Source organism: Syngnathoides biaculeatus, chromosome 11 (assembly GCF_019802595.1).
Source record: "Syngnathoides biaculeatus isolate LvHL_M chromosome 11, ASM1980259v1, whole genome shotgun sequence".
Classification (NCBI taxonomy): domain Eukaryota; kingdom Metazoa; phylum Chordata; class Actinopteri; order Syngnathiformes; family Syngnathidae; genus Syngnathoides; species Syngnathoides biaculeatus.
The window spans coordinates 7,056,374-7,079,239 of record NC_084650.1 but is presented as its reverse complement, the minus strand read 5'-3'; the positions used below and the strand labels follow the sequence as shown (position 1 = coordinate 7,079,239).

Genomic DNA, 22,866 nt, shown 5'->3' with positions numbered 1-22,866 from the left:
AACCTGAACTTTTCATTACTAAAGACGTTCGTAAGTAGAGGTACCACTGTAGTTATTTCTTAGTTATACACTACAATTTACTAATTCTTTAAAAATCAGACAATTTTCTGGATTTTTTTTCCTTCTCTTTTTGTCTTATTGGTGAGGAATACCTTTGACGAAAATTACAGGTCTTTCTCCTTTTTAAGTGGGAGAAATTGCACAATTAGTGGCTGACTAAATACTTCTTCACACCATTGTATATGATTTGACAATTTGGTTTTCACAAAAACTAAAGACTATCAAGAAGGACTTGTCCAGCAAGAAAAAGCAAGGTCTTTGGGATGATGACGTGCACCTTACAAACTTTGATCTCAACAATGAAATACACTCGCACATCTTACCTTGTTACAATGCCGGCCGATGCCCATTAGAAAGTTGTCTGGTTTTATATCTCTGTGGATGAAGTTCTTTGTGTGTACATACTCAATTCGGCTGATCATCTACAACAAAATGAAAGGCGCCCAGTGATTACAAATGATGGTCCAGTGACCGCATTTGTACAAATCTCACAATTCTGTGAACTATGCCTGATGGGAAAAAGTTGTTGCCTCAAATGCACATACATTAATCAAAAAGTTATGGCTCGTCAGCTTTTAGGAGATATTTAAAGATAAAATTAAAATGCACTAAATTTAATGTGACCTCTAATGCTTTAAATCCATCAACTGTTCAATGTTTAAGTGTTTTCACAAACTGAACAGAGATGTCAACCCCTGACATCACCACTCAGGAACATTCTGGATATTTTGTAAATACAGTGTCAGGCAGAGGCCCAGTAGCTCAGTGGTTAGAGCACTGGTTTGGTAAACCAGGGGTTGTGGGTTAGTATCCCACTGGGGCCTCCACTCCCTGAGAAGGGTTGCATCAGGAAGGGCATCCGGCGTAAAAATTGTGCCAAACATGTATATGCGTTCATCTGAGATGACACGCTGTGCCGACCCCGAAAGGGACAAGCCGAAAGAGAAACACACACTGTGAGGAGCATTTGCATATCAGCCAAAACACACACACCACCAGAAAAAAACATAACGCTTATATTTCCACATATTTTCATTGACTCATCGATTGGGGAATTTTTTTTCCCCCATTTCAGTTTTCAATTATTCAAGATCTACCTTGACATGAAGTTGATAAAATAATGTAGTGAGTTTCATTTACAGAATTACTTTACAAGAATCAGGGTGTATGTTTTTTTTTTTTTAAGCAAAGCCAAGTTGATTAAAAAAAATTGTGCAGATTGACCATATTTGCTATAAAATACTGCAATATTTACTCAATGTGTATGGCAGTTGTTAATTCTGGGGGATTAAGATTGTGTGTATGGGCATCCATAAATTTATTTTAACCTTTACTTGTCCAGGAAAAAATACATTCTTTACAAAAATATATATAAAGATAGTATAAATACATATAATTACAAATACCGTAATTTCTCAAAATATAGTGCGCAATTTTTTTACAAAAATATTTTCAAAATGTTCATAGAGTGCATTATATTTAGGTCTAGATCTAGATCATCGAGATCTAGATGAAAAATAAAAAATACATTCACATTGTATAGGTGTATACAGGTACATAGTGGTAAAAAAAAAGTATACATCTAAATTTCGATATGATATTCTATGTCTTATGTTACACATTTATACATATTACGTTAATGTGCACCACCAACCTGAATTCTATGATGTTGTTTTGATAGCCACCTGATGCCAGAGGAAAGCTGCTCTACAGATTGATGCTGGGTAGAGGTGGAGAGGCTGCACTGCGCAACCCAAACTCTTAGGATTAAAAAATGTTTCCTCACAATTGCTATTGATAGCACAGAGGATGACATGCGGTGGGAGCAAAATGGGATGTTCATGACGCAATGCAAGAGCCATTGGAACTGTACCAAGTCATCAATGATGAGTTTGACAGTGATGCACCAAAGGTAGCTCAGATGGATATTTTTCAGATTGGAGATGAGTCAGATGCTCCTTTTGAAGTCTTGGCCAGGGATGTGTAATTTAAATGTGTAACGATAAAATGCACTATGCACAAATATTGCAAAATGCAAAAAAATGTTTGCTCAACAGTGTTAGTTTATTTCATGTTTAATATATGTAGTAATATGTGTTATCAATAGTATTAATAAAATGTTATGCCATTCTTGAGCATTTATTTTAGTCGGTGGAGGGATTCTGTTCTGACAATTACAGGGACCAGGACAAGCATGTCCTGTGGCTTGTCCAGAGTTATAAAGTGAAGAAAATAAGTATTTGAACACCCTGCTATATATTGCAAGTTCTCCGACTTAGAAATCATGGAGGGGTCTGAAATTTTAATTGTAGGTGCATTTCCACTGCGAGAGAGATAATTTAAAAAGAAAAGAAAAATCCAGAAATTACAATGTATGATTTTTTTCAACAATTTGTGTGATAAAGCTGGAAATAAGTATTTGAACACCTGAGAAAACCAATGTTAATATTTGGTACAGTAGCCTTTGTTTGGAATTACAGAGGTCAAACGTTTCCTGTAGTTGTTCACCAGGTTTGCACACACTGCAGGAGGGATTTTGGCCCACTCCTCCACACAGATCTTCTCTAGATCAGACAGGTTTCTGGGCTGTTGCTGAGAAACATGGAGTTTCAACTTGCTCCAAAGAATTTCTATTGGGTTTAGGTCTGGAGACTGGCTAGGCCACGCCAGACCCTTCATATGCCTCTTACGGAACCACTCCGTGGTTTTCCTGGCTGTGTGCTTTGGGTCATTGTCATGTTGAAAGACCCAGCCACGACCCATCTTCAGTATTCTGACTGAGGGGAAGAGGTTGTTCCCCAAATTCTCACAATACATGGCCACGGTCATACTCTCCTTAATACAGTGCAGTCGTCCTGTCCCATGTGCAGAAAAAACCTTCACAGTAGGGATGGTGTTCGGGGGATGGAACGCATCACTCATCTTCCTTCAAACACGGTTAGTGGAATTATGACCAAAAAGTTCAATTTGGTCTCATCTGACCACAAAACATTCTCCCATGACTCCTCTGTATCATCCAAATGGTCATTGGCAAACTTAAGAAGGGCCTTGACATGTTCTGGTTTCAGCAGGGGAACTTTCTGTGCCATACATGATTTCAAACCATGACGTCTTACTGTATTACCAACAGTCACCTTGGAAACGGTGGTTCCAGCTCACCTCACCTTTCTAAGGATCATTGAGACCGCACGAGGTGATATCTTGCATGGGCCTCCACTCCGATTAGAATGACTATTAATGTTTAGCTTCTTCCATTTTCTTGTGATTGCTCCAACAGTGGACCCTTTTCAATAAGCTGCTTGGCAATTTCTCCGTAGCCCTTTCCATCCGTTTGGAGTTGTTTATTTTGCCTCTGGTGTCTTTGGACACCTCTTTGGTCTTGGCTATGTTACAAGTTTGTGTCTTACTGATTGTATGGGGTGGACAGGTGTCTTTATGCAGCTAATGACCTCACACAGGTGCATCTGATTCTGGATAATACATGGAGTCTAGGTGGACTTTTAAAGGCGGACTAACAGGTCTTTGAGGGTTAGAATTCTAGCTGATACAGGTGTTCAAATACTTATTTGCAGCTGTATCACAAAAAAATAATTGCAAAAATCATACATTGTGACTTCTGGATTTTTCTTTTTAGAGATATTTAGATGATCTCTCTTACAGTGGACATGCACATACGATGAAAATTCCAGACCCCTCCATGATTTCTTAGTTGGTAGAACTGGCAATATAGCAGGGTTTTCAAATACTTATTTTCTTCACTGTATATTACCCCTACATCAGCGCATGCACAATGATTATTTTTAATGATTGTTGTACAGACAGTTTTGGAAAAACAATACAAATACGAACCTAACAAATTATAAATATAGATCATTCCTAATATTTTGAGAATATGGATAGCAGCAAATTAGTGGTGTGCATTGTACATTGGTAGAAGGGTTTTCCTGATTTTTTAGGTCAACTTTGGTGGTGCGCATTATACTCGAGAAATAATGGTATATGTAAAAACATACATTTACACATGCGATAACACAGGAGTTCATTGAGGTGAACATGTAGTAATTCTAATGGTTCTAATTGGACCAAGATATGTATTAGTCCATTCATGTATCACCTGAACACCAGTTCAAAATTTTGCTGTTCAGTTCCTTGTTATAAAATAGCTGGATGTGCAAATGGCACATTTGTTGAAAATGTGCATTAAAGGTTTAGAGAAGACCGAATTAAGTTCAACCGTCATCCCGAAATTTCACACAAAAGCGGTGTATATATTGTGCAAGCTATGGCTACCTGGTCTGCCAGCATAAGGACTGTCTTCATAGTGAAGCGTCGAGAGCAGAAGTTGAACAGGTCCTCAAGACTGGGGCCAAGCAGGTCCATGACTAGGACATTGTAGTCCTTCTCTTGGCCATACCACCTAAAGGAAAAAAAAAAAACCTACTTTTTAACAGGTACAATGCCTGCTTTACCAATAAGACTTTTCCCTAGTGACATTCACCATTTTAACACAAAGCTGCTCACCTGACAGTTTCTCATTATTTCACCAAATCTTTTGTCATTGTTTTATCTAAATTGTCGCAAAACACTGCAGAACCTTGCTCAAAGGGTACCCAACAACCATGACTGTAAATGTTAATGTGGCATTGCCGTGACTGCTGTGGAGAAAGCAAAAGGACCATAAATGAGGCCAGCTTTCTAGAACACACCTTTATGTGTGTGTGATCAACGTATTGGCCACACCTGAATTAAGTGACGAGATGGATGGTCGGCTAATGTCTTTACTTTTTTTCCCCCTTTTTCTTTGCCACGCCATCATGCGATCAAAACCGCCTCGCGATCGACCATTGATATTCTACCATCTCATCCTGTACTTTCAACTTTGGCTTCAGTCCAGACCTTTTTATCAAAAAGAGAAAATATAGCCCAGTTCCAACACTTTTTCCTTCTATTATTTAGATACCCCGACATTCATTAAAGCAACAGCACTTCTTTGTTGTTACTTTTACCATTATTATTGAAAGTAAACACAAGCAGCATGTCTAACTCTCTTTGCTCTATGTTGCCCAGACTGGGTGGGTGGACGGTGTTTGTAATTATGAGTGTACTCCTTTAAGAACTGAAGTGGGGCAGAGTCAGGTAAACTAGCAGGAGACCGCGTGCTTAAAAAAAACAAGTCAGGCTGTGGTTCACTTTGCTGGATTGGTTTTCATGTCCGCTGAGAGTGTCTATGTACTTCTACTCGTAACATAATTTCACACGCGTGATTATTCGTGCTCGACTGTGCAGATTTGCGAGTGCGAATTTCATCCATCAGAACAAAGGCAGAAATGCTTTTTACCTTACCGTAGCTTTCTAACGAGACTAGTTTGTGATCAAACCGTGGTGTTGAAGAAACATCGAATGTGAGTAACTTCATAACTTGCAAGACGAGGCCCTTGAGGACTTAAAGGAAATTTAACAAGTCTTATCTTAGTACATCTTGGCTGACGGCCACGCTACCCTGAGAACGCCCTATCTCGTCAAATCTCAGAAGCTGAGGGGGTTTGGCCCTGGTTAGTTAGTTGGATGGGAGACTGCCTGGGAATACCAGGTGCTGTAAGTTTCTCTCCCCGGCTAGATGCAGTGGGGTTTAGTCAGGAAGGCCATCCGGCGTAAAACTGTGCCAAACAAATAAGCGTTCATCTAAGATGACACGCTGTGGCGACCCCTAACGGGAGAAGCCGAAAGGAAAAAAAGAATTTCTTAGTACATCTTAGTACCCAAATTGGTGCCGTATCCTCCGCGTTGAAGGTGCTCGACCTAACTTAACCTAGCGCGCTAAACACATTACTTACGTAGAGTATACAACGAGGACCAAACATCGAACGTGGACTCAACCTTCAACTACTAGAGTGAGGGCCATTGTGGTTTGAATCCCTTCCATCCACTTATCCTTTATATTTTCGCACAGATAGTTATGTCCTGCCTGCGTTTATTTGATTGCTTTTATATAACTTTAACTAATATAGATTAGGTAGTATGTGAATTGTGTATCTTTATGTGCTGACTTTGTTTATTTCATTGTTTGTTTTGACTATCCCCAGCTCGAAGGGAGGCACAATTCCTGTGTGTCCTGTAGGCCGGTCCCAAGCCTGGAAAAATGAAGAGGGTTGCGGCAGGAAGGGCATCCGGCGTAAGACTGTGCCAAACACATATGAGCGTTCATCAAACAGATTCCATAACGGATAGGTCGTGGCCCGAGCTAACTAACCCCGCCCGCGTCACTGTTAATCTGCAAGGCGTAGGTAGAAATTCAGAAAATGTAGTTTGAACACAAAAAAGGAGGAGGAAAGCGGCTTAGTCGGCAGAAGAAGAGGCACGCACAGAACCTAAAACTGTGTGCAGGGACTTTGAATGTTGGGACTAAGACAGCAAAAGCTCAGGAGTCAGTTGACATGATTATTAAAGGCCGGGTGTCATCCCTATAAACATTCTAAAATAGATCTTCTTCTTCTTCTTTTCCTTTCGGCTTGTCCCGTTAGGGGTCGCCACAGCGTGTCATCTTTTGCCACCTTAGCCTATCTCCTGCATCTTCCTCTCTAACCCCAACTGCCCTCATGTCTTCCCTCACCACATCCATAAACCTTCTCTTTGGTCTTCCTCTCGCTCTTTTGCCTGGGAGCTCCATCCTCAGCATCCTTCTACCAATATACTCACTCTCTCGCCTCTGAACATGTCCAAACAATCGAAGTCTGCTCTCTCGAATCTTGTCTCCAAAACATCCAGCTTTGGCTGTCCCTCTAATGAGCTCATTTCTAATCCTATCCAACCTGGTCACTCCGAGCGAGAACCTCAACATCTTCATTTCTGCCACCTCCAGTTCAGATTCCTGTTGTTTCTTCAGTGCCACTGTCTCTAATCCGTACATCATGGCCGGCCTCACCACTGTTTTGTAAACTTTGCCCTTCATCCTAGCAGACACTCCTCTGTCACATAACACACCAGACACCTTTCGCCAGCTGTTCCAACCTGCTTGGACCCGTTTCTTCACTTCCTGACCACACTCTCCATTGCTCTGTATTGTTGACCCCAAGTATTTGAAGTCGTCGACCCTCGCTATCTCTTCTCCCTGTAGCCTCACTCTTCCCCCTCCACTTTTCTCATTCACGCACATATATTCTGTTTTACTTCGGCTAATCTTCATTCCTCTCCTTTCCAGTGCATGTCTCCATCTTTCCAATTGTTCCTCTGCATGCTCCCTGCTTTCACTGCATATAACAATATCATCTGCGAACATCATGGTCCAAGGGGATTCCAGTCTAACCTCATCTGTCAGCCTATCCATTACCACTGCAAACAGGAAGGGGCTCAGAGCTGATCCCTGATGCAGTCCCACCTCCACCTTAAATTCCTCTGTCACACCTAAGGCACACCTCACCATTGTTCTGCTGCCATCATACATGTCCTGTACTATTTTAACATACTTCTCTACCACACCAGACTTACGCATGCAGTACCACAGTTCCTCTCTTGGTACTCTGTCATAGGCTTTCTCTAGATCCACAAAGACACAATGTAGCTCCTTCTGACCTTCTCTGTACTTTTCCACGAGCATCCTCAAGGCAATTAATGCATCTGTGGTAAAATAGATATTGTAATGAAATATATATATAACATTATTCACTTCAATGTCTATACGAAAAAAAAAAAGTGAGCGGAGAGTGCGTCATCCATGCACAAAGTTGCGCAATTGAGTGTCCCTCGACATCCAAGTGGTCGCCATATGAGTCGCGTCCTCTGTCCTTGACGTCATTGTCACTTCCGGCGTTGAAAACGCACAGTGCCTGCGACTATGAAAACCGAACAACAGAGATGTTCGCATTTTTCCTTTATGAGTGAGTAACTGAGTAATGCATTCTCGGCTGGGTTCTTCAGAGCCGCCCTCGTCGCAAAAGCCTGACGCGCAGCCTTCGCAGAAGCTGTGACCGCCGAACGCGGCGCCTCAGCCAGTGTGGCAGTTTTGGCGCCCAGTGGCATATAAGGAGGAGGTGGAGCCTAGCTATGTTGCTTTTAGGGGTATGTTCAAAGTCGCCGCAGTACACGATGAACACTATCAAGACATTCTTGTCTGGCGACGCGCTCATCAACACATTTCATAAGCGGATCTTTTGTTAAGTTATGAGAGAGACCGATTACGTGGTCCGCCCCAAACTTTTTTTTTTTTTTTTTTTTTGATTGGAGCTGGATACACACCTACCTGTTATTTGGAACCCACGAAGCTCTCATCCTCTGCACCCATGCAATCCATTTTTCACAATGAACTGGGTCTCTTTCAAACTTATGAAGGGTAATTCCATTCTCCCGAGTGTTCAAGCAATGTTCAGCAATGCAATGAGCCAGCATTTTGGGCAACATGAAAGACCAATGAGCTACCTTCCCGGAGGTGAAACTCACGGAAACAAACGAGTCCACTAGGCGGCACCTGTCCTGTACGTCACTTCCTGCTTCTTCTCGAAAACAAATCCCGAGAGGATTTTCATGTCTGGAGTTACAAAAAGCTGTATGTCATGTTTTGTGGTGAAAAAACACATGGGACCATATTGGCTGTGGGTTTTTCATTAATATACCAAAAATCCTCCGTTTGACGACACTTGTCCTTTAAGGATTAAGAGCGATGGTCAACGACTTGAATAAATCTTTGTCTTGGTGATGTGGTGCTTGTTGTGGATGATACATCACCCAAAAATCCTGGCCACTTGGAAAACAGTGACAACATACCCTGACAGGAACGAGTTTGTTCGTCAAGTAAAAGCCAAGACAGTGCCCTCCATAATTATTGGCACCCCCTTAAGATGTGCTAAAAGCCTTAAAATAAATTCTGCGTTTATTGCAGAAGAATACTGTCACATTGAAAATTTTAGGAAAATGTAACCAACTGAAAATGAATTGAGAAAATGGAAAAAAATCCTGGACTAAAAAATAATTTTTCATTAAATCACCTGTTCCACCATTATTGGCACCCTTGACAATTCCCAGAAAATAAATATAATTGAAGCATTTGTCATTTCTACAGTAGTTTACAAGTTTACCAGAATATGTAGGAACATTTAATTAGTAATTCATCACTTCCTGTTTCCCTGGGGTATAAATATGACGTGACACAGAGGCCATTTCTCTTATCCACTCTTAAACATGGGAAAGACAAAGGAACACAGCATACAAGTGAGGCAGATGTGGTCAACCTTCACAGGTCAGGCAGAAGCTACAAGAAGTTTGCCACTCAACTGCAGCTGCCCATATCCACTGTTAGAGGAATAATTAAGTTCAAAACAACTGGAACAGTGGTAAACAAGCCTGGATGAGGCCCCCAGTTTATTTTGCCACCACGCACAGTGAGGAGGATGGTAAGAGAAATCAAAAGATCTACAGAATTACAACAAATGGTAGCATCGTGGGGTCTCCAAATCAACCATCACGCGCTGTCTACACGCCAACAAACTGTTTGGGAGGCATGCACGGAGAAAACCTTTCCTCACTCACAATCATAAACGCAAATGTCTGGAGTTCGCTAAGCGGTATTGGGGCTTCAACTGGGACCATGTGCTTTGGTCAGATAAGACCAATATTGAGCTTTTTGGCAACAAACATCAAGTGGGTCTGGCGTGCCACTAAAGATGCACATGCTGAGAGAACCTCATACCCACTGTGAAGTATGGGGGTGGGTCAGTGATGCTATGGAGCTGTTTTGCTTCCAAAGGCCCTGGGAACCTTGTTAGGGTGCATGGCATCATGAATGCTTTGAAATACCAGAACATTTAAATCAAAATCTGTTGCCCTCTGCCCGAAAGCTGAAGATGGGTCGTCAGTGGGTCCTTCAACAAGACAATGACCCTAAACATATGGCCAAATCTACACAGAAATGGTTCACCAGACACAAAACCAAGCTCCTCCCAGGAACATCTCAGTCTGGCGTGCCACTAAAGATGCACATGCTGAGAGAACCTCATACCCACTGTGAAGTATGGGGGTGGGTCAGTGATGCTATGGAGCTGTTTTGCTTCCAAAGGCCCTGGGAACCTTGTTAGGGTGCATGGCATCATGAATGCTTTGAAATACCAGAACATTTAAATCAAAATCTGTTGCCCTCTGCCCGAAAGCTGAAGATGGGTCGTCAGTGGGTCCTTCAACAAGACAATGACCCTAAACATATGGCCAAATCTACACAGAAATGGTTCACCAGACACAAAACCAAGCTCCTCCCAGGAACATCTCAGTCTCCAGACCTCAACCCCATTGAAAACCTGTGGGGTGAGCTGAAGAGGAGAGTCCAGAGGAGAGGACCCAGGTCTCTGGATGATTTAGAGAGATTCTGCAAAGAGGAATGGCTGAAGATCCCTCTTTCTGTCTTTTCCCATCCTGTGAAACATTATAGGAGTAGATTAGGTCCTGTTTTGTTGGCAAAAGGGGGCTGTACAAAGTATTAACACCAGGGGTGCCAATAATTGTGACACACATGATTTGATGTCAAATAATTATTTCGTTATGTGGGATTGTTTCCTTACTGCACTTGTATTGAAGGTTGGATTTTTCTCTTTTTCCCATTAAGGTCCCATATTTAGAAAAAAAAAATTAGAAGCTGAAAAAAAAAACATCTTAACCAGGGGTGCCAATAATTATGGAGGGCACTGTATATACCTATAGAGTTGTGTTTAAATAATTTTATCGAGAACATTGATAGCAATTAGGGGCCGGTAATGTAAGCGCCTAAATATAATTTCTCTTCAATTATTTTCAGTCTGAATGAAGTTAAATAATTTCAGTGAAGTTTTAATTATGTGGTAGAGTATTCACAAATTGTTAATTATATGTATGCTGTGGATGATGAGTATATTGCATTCTGTGGAATTTAAAATGAGGATTTGAAGTTTGCTACAGTGGCTTGTTAAAGTACTGAGCCCCCTTGAACTTTTCAAACTTTTGCCACATTTCAGGCTTCAGACATCAAAGACATCAAATTGAATTTTTTTGTCAAGAATAAACAACAAGTGGGACACAATTGTGAAGTGGAACAATTTTTTTTCCTGATGCTACTTTCCCCGCGACCCAACCCGGAGAAGCGGTAGAAGATGGACAAATGGATAAATTTTATACTCTTTTAATAAAAGTGGGGCATGCAATATTATTTGGCCCGTTTACTTTCAGGGCAGCAAATTCACTCCAAAAGTTCAGAGAAGATCTCTGAATGATCCAATGTTGACTTATGATGATAAATTAAATCCACCTGTGTGTAATCAAGTCTCCGTATAAATGCACCAGCTCTGTGATAGTCTCGGGGTTCTGTTTAAAATGAAGAGAGCATCATGAAGACCAAGGAACACACCAGGCAGGTCTGAGATACTGTTGTGGAGAAGTTTCAAGTCAGATCTTGGCTACAAAAAGATTTCCCAAGCTTTAAACAAGGAGCACTGTGCAAGCAATCATATTGCAATGGAAGGAGTATCATACCACTGCAAATCTACCAAGACCCGGTCGTCCCTCTCAACTTTCACCTCGAACAAGGAGAAGACTGATCAGAGATGCACCCAATAGATCCATGATCACACTGAATGAACTGCAGAGATCAACAGCTGAGGTGGGAGAGTCTGTCCAAACGACAACAGTGCACAAATCTGGCCTTTATGAAATAGTGGCAAGAAGAAAGCTATTTCTTAAAAGATATCCATAAAAAGTGTAGTTTAAAGTTTGCCACAAGACACCTGGGAGACACACCAAATGTGGAAGAAGGTGCTGTGGACAGATGAAACCAAAAATCAAACTTTTGGGCCACAATGCAAAACGATATGTTTGGGGTAAAAGCAACACAGCTAGTCACCCTGAAAACACCATCCCCACTGTCAAACATGGTGGTGGCAGTCTACTTTTCTACTTTTCTTTAGCAGGGACCGGGAAGATGGTTAAAATTAATGGGAAGATGAATTAGGCCAAATACAGGACCATTCTGGAAGAAAACCCGTTGGAGTCTGCAAAAGACCTGAGACAGGGGCGGAGATTTATATTACAACAGGAGAATGATCCAAAACGTAAAACCAAATCTACAAATGGGATGGTTTACAAAAAAAAAAAAAAAAAAACATATCCAGGTGTTAGAATGGCCAAGTCAAAGTCCAGACCTGAATCCAATTGAGAATTTATAGGCAGAGCTGAAGATTGCTGGTCACAAACGCTCTCCCATCCAACCTCACTGAGCTCGAGCTGTTTTGCAAGAAAGAATGGGCAAGAATTTCAGTCTCTCGACATGCAAAACTGATACGTACCCCAAGTGACTTGCGGCTGTAATTGCACCAGAAGGCGGCGCTACAAAGTATTAATGCAAGTGGGGGAAAGGGGAATGGGAATAATATTACACACCACCCTTTTCATGTTTTTGTTAAAGGTTTAAAATATCCAATAAAGTTCATTCCACTTCACAATCGTGTCCCACTTGTGGATTTTTGACAAAAAAAAGTAACTTATTATCCTTATGTTTGAAGCCTGAAATGTGGTAAAAGGTTGAAAAGTTCAAGGGGGCCGAATACTTTCTCAAGGCATTGTACATAGTTGATAAGTTGTGATGATGTAATGAAACGGAAGAAGATTGAAGGTTAGACGGACAGACTGACAGTGGAAATATGGATGGTTAGGCGAAATAGTTTTTTGACCACCATCATTGTTCATTGACCTGGATTTGCTGTCCCCATTCGAGGCGGAAACAATTTTTAATTTATTTTTTGTTGTTGTTTGAATTGGAGTAAACAGTTTTAACAAACCATCTGCGTCACGGATTACTCCCCCCCCCCTTTTTGTGCAACTAAAGAAGGAACGATGCATCAAGATTAGCCCGTTTAGCAAAATACACTCACCTTTCCGCGTAAAAGTATTGAAACATGGGTGGCATTCGTAGTTGCTCATGTTTCCTTTTAAATTTATTGCTTAAACAGATACTGCTTGTTTTTGGCTTTGGGCTTCACCTTTGAAAGCTCTATTTACTGCTCAGGAAATGAGAGAGCAAGACAGAATGAGCTGAGAAAGAGAGAGAGAGCTGAGAGGGGAAAAAAACAGAGGTATTGCATAGTGGGAATAGCCAATACAACATTTTGGAATGTCCTGAAAACGAAAAACTATTGGTGTACTACTGAAAAACAGACAAACAGGTCAGCAAAGGGTATCAACAGGAGTTGATAGAAACATTGTGAGATCTGTAAAGAAACACGCAAAGACAACAGTCGTTAGGCTTGGGCATCGTTAGAATTTGAGCGATTCAAGTTCTTATTTCGATTCCAAATGATTCTCAATTGAGCCTCTTTTGGAGGGTTGGGTGAAAAAAAGTTTGCATGGTGTAACTACGGGGAATCCAAATTTAGAATATCCATTTTCTTCGGAGCCTGCAGCATAGACTATAATAAACATTTAACTTTAAGTTCTTTAGAACCGGTATCAATTTCAAACCCATCAAGCTTGGGGAAAGGTGTGCAGAACTAACTTAAATGACCAAATATTTATTAATTTATGCTTCAGCCGAAAGTTAAATATAGCATTGCTGAAGTAGGTATTTGGGAACGTTTCATCACATCAAATGACTTATATGTTCAAATTTTAACGCTTTCCTGTTTTAAGATTGCATCTTTTTATTTTGAAGGGTACACATTGGAACTCAGTAATTTGACAGAAAAAGTAGCTTCAAGGAGTACCAGATTTTGATGATACAAATGCTATAAAAAACGAATTCCTTTCTCTACCCACCGATGAAGCACAAGGTTAGGGTGTGACACTGTGAGACATCTGCATTTTGTGTAAATTCATTGTGTTGTAAAGTTATGAAGTTTTAGCCCAATGTTAAGCCCTTTTTTGGTCATCAGCACATACATTAGTTTGAGTAAAATAAAGGCTAAAAACTATCACTGCAAGTTTTTACCTTGTTGCTGTCTCAATGTTGGCATGGATGTATTTTATCATTTCACTCACTCAACAGACTTGACATCACTAAAGCATCGCGTGGAGTAGGCTGGGGCGAGCACATCAGATGCTACACATCGTGAAAGCTTTCTTTGCACAAAATGTAATTTCTCGTATATAAATGTGCACTCCCAAAGTTGGCTGGCTTGACTGTGCTGTCACACCGCTGGCAGGGAGGGGAAAGAGCCCCGCCCACCGGCGTCTGGGCACCCCTGAAGTAGATACTTTGGCCGGCGTTGGTCTGCCTGAGTACACTAGGTACACAAGACTTGTAAAAAAAGTTAGGAAATTGAAAATCATAAGCCTGTCATTTTTAATATTTCATCCAGTTCCTCATCAATCTGTCGGAGAGTCTGTTAGGTAGAATTGATCCGCAGATCATCTAAATATGTCTCAAAACGATGGGGTAATTTGGCCCGTCACTTCACTTGATTGTAAGATGTTCTCTTCTTTGAAATGAGCTTCAGTCTCAAAACGTCAGAAAAATCCGAAAACCTCTCGTTCATCTCCCATTGCAAGTGGCATAGCGTGTTTTCAATGGAGACTGTCCCAGTGTGACAACTGCAACTGACATTGTAGGCAATGTGGGCGCTGGGACTTCAGCAACTTTGCGCATTAATGACAGACTGGTGGAGGTGGCGAAGGCTAAACAAGAGGCATATGACGACATGCACTCCAGGTTGGATATGAAAGAAGGAAAAAAGGAGGCTCTCCAGGTTGGCCAGACAGAGCGAAAGAGATGGGAGGATGTGCAGCAAGTAAAGGTGATTAAGGATAGCGATGGAAATATGTTGACTGGTGTCAGTAGTGTACTAAGTATATGGAAGGAGTACTTTGAGAAGTTAATGAAGAAAATGGGAGAGAAGGTGGAGTAGAAGAGGCAAGCGTGAATGACCGGCAAGTGGCTTTGATTAGTAAGGGAGAAGTTAGAAAGGCACTGAACAGAATGAAAAATGGAAAGACAGTTGGTCCTAATGACATACCAGTGGTGGCACCAATTTGGTGAGGGGGCTGTGGAGTATTTTTTTTAACCAACGTATTGAATGGAAAACTAGCGGTAGAGAAGATGCCAGAAGAATGTAGGAAAAGTGTGCAAGTCCCCATTTTTAACAACAAAGGTGATGTTCAGAACTATGGAAACTACAGAGGAATAAAGATGATGAGCCACACAATGAAGTTATGGGAAAGAGTAGTGGAGGTTAGACTCAGGACAGAAGTAAGTATCTGGGAGCAACAGTATGGTTTCATGCCGAGAAAGAGTACCACAGATGCACTATTTGCCTTGAGGATGGTCGTGGAAAAGTACACAGATCAGAAGGAGCTACATTGTCTCTTCGTGTACCTAGAGAAACCCTATGACAGAGTACCAAGAGAGGAACTGTAGTACTGCATGCACAAGTCTGGTGTGGCGGAGAAATATGTTACAATAGTACAGGACATGTATGAAGGTAGCTGAACAGCGGTGAGATGTGCGGTTGGTGTGTCAGAAGAATTTAAGGTAGAGGTGGGACTGCATCAGGGTTCCACGCTGAGCCCCTTCCTGTTTGTGGTAGTAATGGATAGGCTGACAGACGAGGTTAGACTGGATTTCCTTTGGACCATGATGTTCGCAGATGATATTGTGATCTGCAGTAAAAGCAGAGAACAGGGGGAGGAACAGTTAAAAAGATGGAGGTACGGACTGGAAAGGAGAGTAACGAAGATTGGCCGTAATAAAACAGAATATGTGCGCGTGAATGAGAGGGGCGGAGGAAGAAGAGTGACGCTTCCAGGGAGAAGAGATAGCGAAGGTAGACGACTTCAAATAGTTGGGGTCAACAATACAGAGCAATGGAGTGTGGTAAGGAAGTGAAGAAACAGGTCCAACCGGGGTGGAACAGTTAGCGGAAGGTGTCTGGTGTTCTGTGACAGAAGAGTATCCGCCAGGATGAAGGGCAAAGTTTATAAAACAGCGGTGAGGCCGGCCATGATGTCCGGATTAGACGGTGGCCCTGAAGAAACAACAAGAAGCTTAACTTGAAGTATCAGAAATGAAGATGTTGAGGTTCTCGCTTGATGTGAAATTTAGGTGGTACATAAAATTTAAAAAAATAAATGTGAGCAGAGAGCGCGTCATACATGTGCAAAGTTGCAGAAGTGTCATTCTATGACATCCAAGTGGTCGCTATATTGGCTGCATCCTCTGTACATGACGTCACCCGGACATTTGCCAATGAAAACACGCGGTGCACCCGAACTATAGGAGACAAACACGTCCTCTCACGGAAGGTATTTTCGAAGAAGAGAACACCACACAACAAAGGGAAGTTACCGGGGCAATATTACCCGATTGTTTCAAACCATATTCAGATGATATCCGATCACGGCCAAACCGCCTCCCCGTCCGATTCACTTCTACGGCGGAGAAGAGCTGGCTCATTTTCGGCGCAGCGGTGGATTATGACTGAGCCGAGCCGTGCTGCTTTAGGGGATTGTTGATAGCCGTCGCAATACGCAATGAACAACACCGTCGAGCCGGGGAGCATTAGTGCGCGCACGCGGCTGAGTGAGGCATTCTTGGCTGGGTTCTTCAGAGCTGGCGCCGTCCGCAAGTCCGAAGCACAGCCTTCGCTGGCAAAGCAACGCAGCAGCCTGACGCCGTCCGACGCACACAGACCTTTTGTAACGTTATGAGAGACCAATTACGTGGTCCGCCCCAAACTATTTTTTTAGTAGCTGAATACACACCTACCTGTTATTTTGAACCCACGAAGCTCTACTCCTCTGCACCCATGCAATCCATTTTTCACGACGAACCAGGTCTCTTGTAAACCTATGAAGGCTAAATCCAATCTCCCGAGTGTTCAAGCAATGAGCCGGCATTTTGGCTAACATGAAGGAACAACGAGCTACCTTCCCGGAGTTAAAACTAATGGAAACAAAGGAGTCAACTTGAGGGCAGGTCAATCCTGTACGTCACTTCCTGCTTCTTCTCGAAAACAAATCCCTCGAGGGGATTTTCATGGCGGGAGTTACAAAAAGCTGTATACGTCAAAATCATGTTTTGTGGTGAAAAAACTCACGGGCCCATATTGGCTGCCGTTTTTTTTTTTTTTTTTTTTTAAATCATCCATTTCATGACAGTAGCTCTTTAAAGTTGCTGGAACTGGACCACAACAAAATTGAGATAATTGTTTTTGGTAATAAAGAAAAGGATTGCTGTTCACAAAAATCTGGACAAACTAAATACAGTGATGCCTCGGTTCTCGAACACAATCTGTTCCAGGCTGGTTGAAAACCGAAAAGTTCGAAAACCGAAGCGTGTTTTCACATTACAATCAATGGAAAATGAATTAATGCGTTCCAAACCTAAAAAAAAAAAAAAAAAAAAAAAAAACATTTTAAAGCATTTTTTTAGCTTTTCCTGATGATAAAATGCATATTAGGAATACATGTGTAGTTTAAACACTTTATATAATTAAATCGTTTAAGAAACATATGCTTTAGTGGTAGAGTATGCTAGGCTGGGAATGCAATGCCTTATTTGTAGCGACTCAGCCCCCAGCCTTATAAACTTTTTTTTTTATTAACAAAAGCGCAGAATAACTAAAGCAATAATGGGGTGGGAGGGGGACAAATTTTTTATTTGCACAGAAATTATGTAACATGAAAAAAAAATAACTTAACTAGAGGTAGGGTTAATGGTACAAAAGAAAATACCAATGGAAAACTGTTTCAAACGTCTTTGGTGGGGGTGACTTGCCCTTTTTAAACAAAGAAAGAATCTAAGTGGCTCATAACAACCTCATTGAAATTTTGCAGTGCTCTGCAACATTCTGCTTTGTTGGGGTTATGGAGTTCTACGAAATTATAGATGCTGTTCCATTTAGCACAGAGAGCTTTAATACCCGCACTTAAGACATCCTTCCTGCCTTCAGCCTCATCAGACGAGATCTCCTCTCTTCCTCCTCAACGCTATCCCCAGGTAACTGCTGCTCGTTCACGAAAATAAGAAGCAACTTTTCAACTTCAAAGATCTGTGGCCTCTGCTTGGTCAACACGGTTGCTCCTTTAGCAACATCACTTGCTTTGAAGGCATCCTTGTGTTTCAGAATGGTGCTGATCGTCGATTTCGCCATGCCATACTTCTTCGATAACTCAGAAACACGCACACCAGATTTGTGCTCAGCTATGAAATCCTTCTTGAAGTCGACAGTTTTACCCACCACTTTTCTTTTTTCAGCACTAGCAGTTCCAGTTGCCTTCTTTGGAGCCTTGATCGGGGGTTAATGTTGCTCAATTAGAAGAAAAACAAAGTCACTACTGGGAAACGCTCGTGTGCACAGGAGTGTGTGGGTCAACTGGTTGCGTCACGTGCGGTCACACACGTTACATCGTTTCAGTTTTTTCGGGGGTACGTTCGAAAGCACAATAACAAATTGTCGTGGATCAGATGGTCGGGGCGTTCGAATACCAATTTTCGTTCGAAAACCAAAGCAAAAAAACCCTCGGAATTTTCGTTCGAAAACCTATTTGTACGTAAACAGAGACGTTCATAACCGAGGTACCACTGTATCTTTAAAAAGCAAAGACCAAGTCTGCAAACTTGGTGTTCTGATAGATTTCAACATGACCTTCAACAGTCATGTCATATAAATTACTAAAACTGCCTTTTACCATCTGAAGAACATATCTACAGTGAAGTGTCTGAACACCCAGCCAAAGAAAATCCCATGTGTACGGGGTACCCGATTCAAGCAGAGCAATGATGAATGCACACTGAGCGGTGCCGAGACGAGCCACTGCCCACTTAAAGTCAAGCAGTCACTGATAGCAGGCACTTTCGCTAGTGCTTCTCAAATTTAATGTTATTTTTCAAGTATTTTCTTTGCCATGGGCCCAAGGAAAGACAGCGGCGCTCCCATCAAAGAATGAAAATAAAAGTTAAGCGAACCACAATGGACCTAAGTATGGAAATGTGGTGCGTGTTCATGATGGCTCTTGCTAGCAAGCATCGTATGGCTAAGTCGACTATTTCTAATATCCTAAAGAACAAAATTATAATGTAACACATTTGACTTAAAGGTCTAGTGCCATTCCAACAAACATTCTAAAATAGATATCGAAATGAAAAATACATATGATTATTCACTTAAATGTCTACACGAAAACAAATATGAGCAGAGAGCGTGTCATCCATGCGCAAAGTTGCGGAAGTCTCATTTGGCAGCCAAGTGGTCGCCACATTTGCTGAATCTACTGTCTGTGACGTCACCCTGGAAATTCGCAATAGAAAACACACTGTAGCCCAACTGTAGGTGTAGGAATAATTGTGATCATAATTATCATACATCTCCTTCCAATAAAGAAATGCTTTGCTCTGCTCTAGGTAACGTGGCAGCCTCCTAGCAGGAGATGGCAAGAACAAAAACGTCTAATCATCAGAACTGTTAGAACTGCTACCTGTTAAAAAAAATGAGGACCACACATGTATTCAGCAATCTTCCACACATGCACACGCACAAAAAACAAACATGTACACTTTGTTTCCAACTGTTTTGCTTGCCGTCTCCTTTTTGTAACATCCATGTAAATAAGGGGAGTCTTAAAACTAAATAAATAGAGGTGCTGAGGAGAGGATAATCAGAGAGTGCAGTGGTTAATTGTATGGGACAGTTCCTCTCCTCTCCTCTCTCCTCTCGAGACTCGAACTGGTGTCTTTGCTTCCTTTATTGTCCTGTTTAATGAATGTCTGATTGGTGAACTTGACAGTAGAACATGCCCCTTCAGACACGGAAGCTCTTTTGGGAGAAAACATCTCACAACAAAATTTAAGTGTCCGGGGCAATATTACCCTATTGTTTCAGCCTGGCTCGGTGCCGAGATGGCTTATCACGGCATGAGCCACCCCGGCCGAAGCTGCGTTCTCCGGTCACGGCGTGTTGAAGCCGCCGCCGTCCGAAAGCTCGACGCGGAAGCCGTCCAACGCGCACATCGACACAATTAGCACTCCTGTCAAACAGATCTTTTGATACGTTATGAGAGACGGATTACGTGGTTTGCCCCAAAATATTATTTTTTTCCAGTATCTGTCTACAAACCTACCTGTCATTAGGAACCCATGAAGCTCTCATCCTTTGCATCTGTGCAATCCATTTTTCATGACGAACCAGGTCTCTTGGAAATTTATGAAGGGTAAATCCATCCTCCTGAGTGTTCAAGCAATTTCCACTAATATAACGAGCCGGCATTTTGGCTAACACGAAGGAACGTGCTACCTTCCCAGAGGTAAATCTAATAGAAACAAACGAGTCCACTTGAGGGCGGTCCTGCCATGTAGGTCACTTCCTGCTTCTTCAAATCCCTCGAGAGGATTTTCATGGCACGAGTTACAAAAAGCTGTCTACGTCAAAATCATGTTTTTTGGGGGAAAAACGCATGGGGCCATGTCGGCTGCCGTTTTTTCAATAACATACTAGAAATCATGCACTTCATGACAGTGGCACTAAGTTTATGCATATTTTATTATTTAAATGCAGGGTGAACAGATTTTTACAAAAATAAGCGTTAAAATAGCAATTTACTATTTGGACGTTGGGAAAGGATTAAACTTACATTATTTCCTGTGGAAAAATATGTTTTGAAGGTTGAACTCTGACAATGACAAGGGCCTTCAACAATTTCCTCGAAATTGACGGAAACCCGGAAGGGAACACCCTTTGGTATATTGTACATAACTATATTTTACAGCAAAGTGGTCAAATAATAGAATCCTTTTATTCCAATAAAATCATTAAACTATCATACAATATACCAGAGGTATAAAATAAGGAATCCCTTTTTAAAAATATCGTGCACGTGACATCACAGTTTTTATAGCCCCATATTGCTGGTCAAACAAAGCTGCTTGGCTGTGCGGGAGTCGTTGAACCGGACCAGATATTTCAAATTGCCCGAGACCTGTTGTGCTATTGGTTGTCACGATAGATGAGACAGCTCTTCAAAGATATCATTCTTATGAACACGTATTTATAAGGCCAAGTTGACTCATTTGAGAACAATGCTTATTTAAAAAGAATAAATCGTCTGTCACAGAGAGGTTTACGGAGGTAAACTTGTGGCAGCAATACGCTTTTGTGTACGGAGGAGACGACGCCCTGTCCTAATTTTTTTTTTGCAATTAGTTAATGAATGCGATTGTGTAAAACCAGGGGTCATCTATATAAATAATGGGATTTATATTAAAAAAAATCTTGAGTGGGTCCATCACTATGTGGGATTTATTCCTGATTGAGAACAGATCCAGCAATTAAGTATTTGTATGTTTCCAGACTTTTATACGCTTTCAAACTCTTCTGTAAATCTCGACGACTTATTCACCAGATAGCTGCATATATCCAGTTATCCAAGACAGGGAAGTGAATTAACAGTCAAATTTCTTATCGGCGAAAATTGGCATTAAATATGGATCCTCTATGCCAAGTGTCTCTAATTTTTCGTTTATGATCACCTTCTAAATGTTTAACGGTATCAGACAAAACTCTGGGTGTCGTGCGATAAGACATTTTCGTTTTCCCCCAACGGAATTAACTTTCAACAATGCTTTGCTGGACTGGCAAAATGGCGAAGTAAACAAAAATCACGCGATCTTATGACGTCGGTGCACGATCTTTATTGCCCGTATATAAAAGTGCAATGAGATTGAGAGGTGATTAATACAATTTATTTCTAAATAAATACTAGAGTTGATGACTCACCCCCCCCTTTCTTAATCATGAGTAATGCACGGTCAAATATTTATGTTTTGGTTTTTAAACTACAGTGGTACCTTTACTTACGAAAGTGTCTGCTAATGGAAAAGTCAGGTTATAAAAAGCTTCTCCGGAATATGTTTGTTGAGTTACGAAATAAATTCAGGATACATTAATTTCATTATTTTTTTTAAATAACGCTGAATTCTACCAAATTTAAACATCCTGTACTGTATGTTGGTTTGGAAGTAACGCGATACAGCTGCTCTCATTGGCTACCGCCGGAGCATCTTACTGGCATCACATTGGCAAGGAGGGATGTCAGTCTTTAGCCATGACACATATCTCTTGGTTTGTGTGGCGCGATAGAGCTGCTCTACCATTGGCTAGCAAGTAGCATCTTCCTGGTATCCCATCCCTCCATTGGTGAGGAGGGACGTCAATCTTTAACCATGATGAATTTTCTAGATCTTTGTCACTGAATCCATTGTCATACGCTTGCGCACACTTGTACTGTACAACTTCTTCGCAGATTTACTCATTTTTTTACACCATGGACCCCAAGAAATTGATGACCAGTGTCAGGGAGAAGAAAACGAGAGTTGTTTTGTCCATCAAAACAAGAACTCATCGAGAAATATGGAAAAAGCGTGCATCCATGTGCTCTCGTGCTGCTGCTGCTCCAAAGGGTTTTGAGATCTATTCAAAAACGTTTTAATTTCTTGTTTTTGCAAATGATTGAAATGCACGAATTTGACAATTATCAACATAATGTTTCGTTATCAGTAAATAATATAGACATTTTTACAAGTAATTGGTTCTGAACTGTCACCTCGTTATTGACGATCCTGTCTGCAACTGGGGTTGGCTGTTTTTGTGGATCTTGCCTCTCAATACTCTACCTGCGTTATATCCCAGAAATGCTTTCAGTGTAACTGAATTTCCTTTGACATGGCTCATGATGTTGATGACTTTCGACGTAAATACGCTCGCCGTACGTGAAGAAGCTCTGACTCAGGGACCTGGCTACCTTTTTTTCCCATCATTAGGCTTTTTTCTTTTGCCAAAATAAATTTTCACTAGCAGCTTTTCTATAATCATGGCC

General features: G+C 41.4%; 1 protein-coding gene across 3 annotated transcripts in view; it reads right to left on the bottom strand.

Annotated features, from left to right (window-relative positions):
* csnk1a1 (casein kinase 1, alpha 1) overlaps positions 1 to 22,866 on the bottom strand; it is a 90,814-nt gene that overhangs the window by 57,212 nt on the left and 10,736 nt on the right. For all 3 annotated transcript variants that reach the window (XM_061835424.1, XM_061835423.1, XM_061835425.1), the window contains exons 3-4: positions 4,351 to 4,477; positions 384 to 482 (exon numbers count right to left, since the gene is read on the bottom strand). In XM_061835424.1, the coding sequence (XP_061691408.1) occupies positions 384 to 482; positions 4,351 to 4,477 (226 nt within the window). The remainder of the gene's footprint in view (positions 1 to 383; positions 483 to 4,350; positions 4,478 to 22,866) is intronic.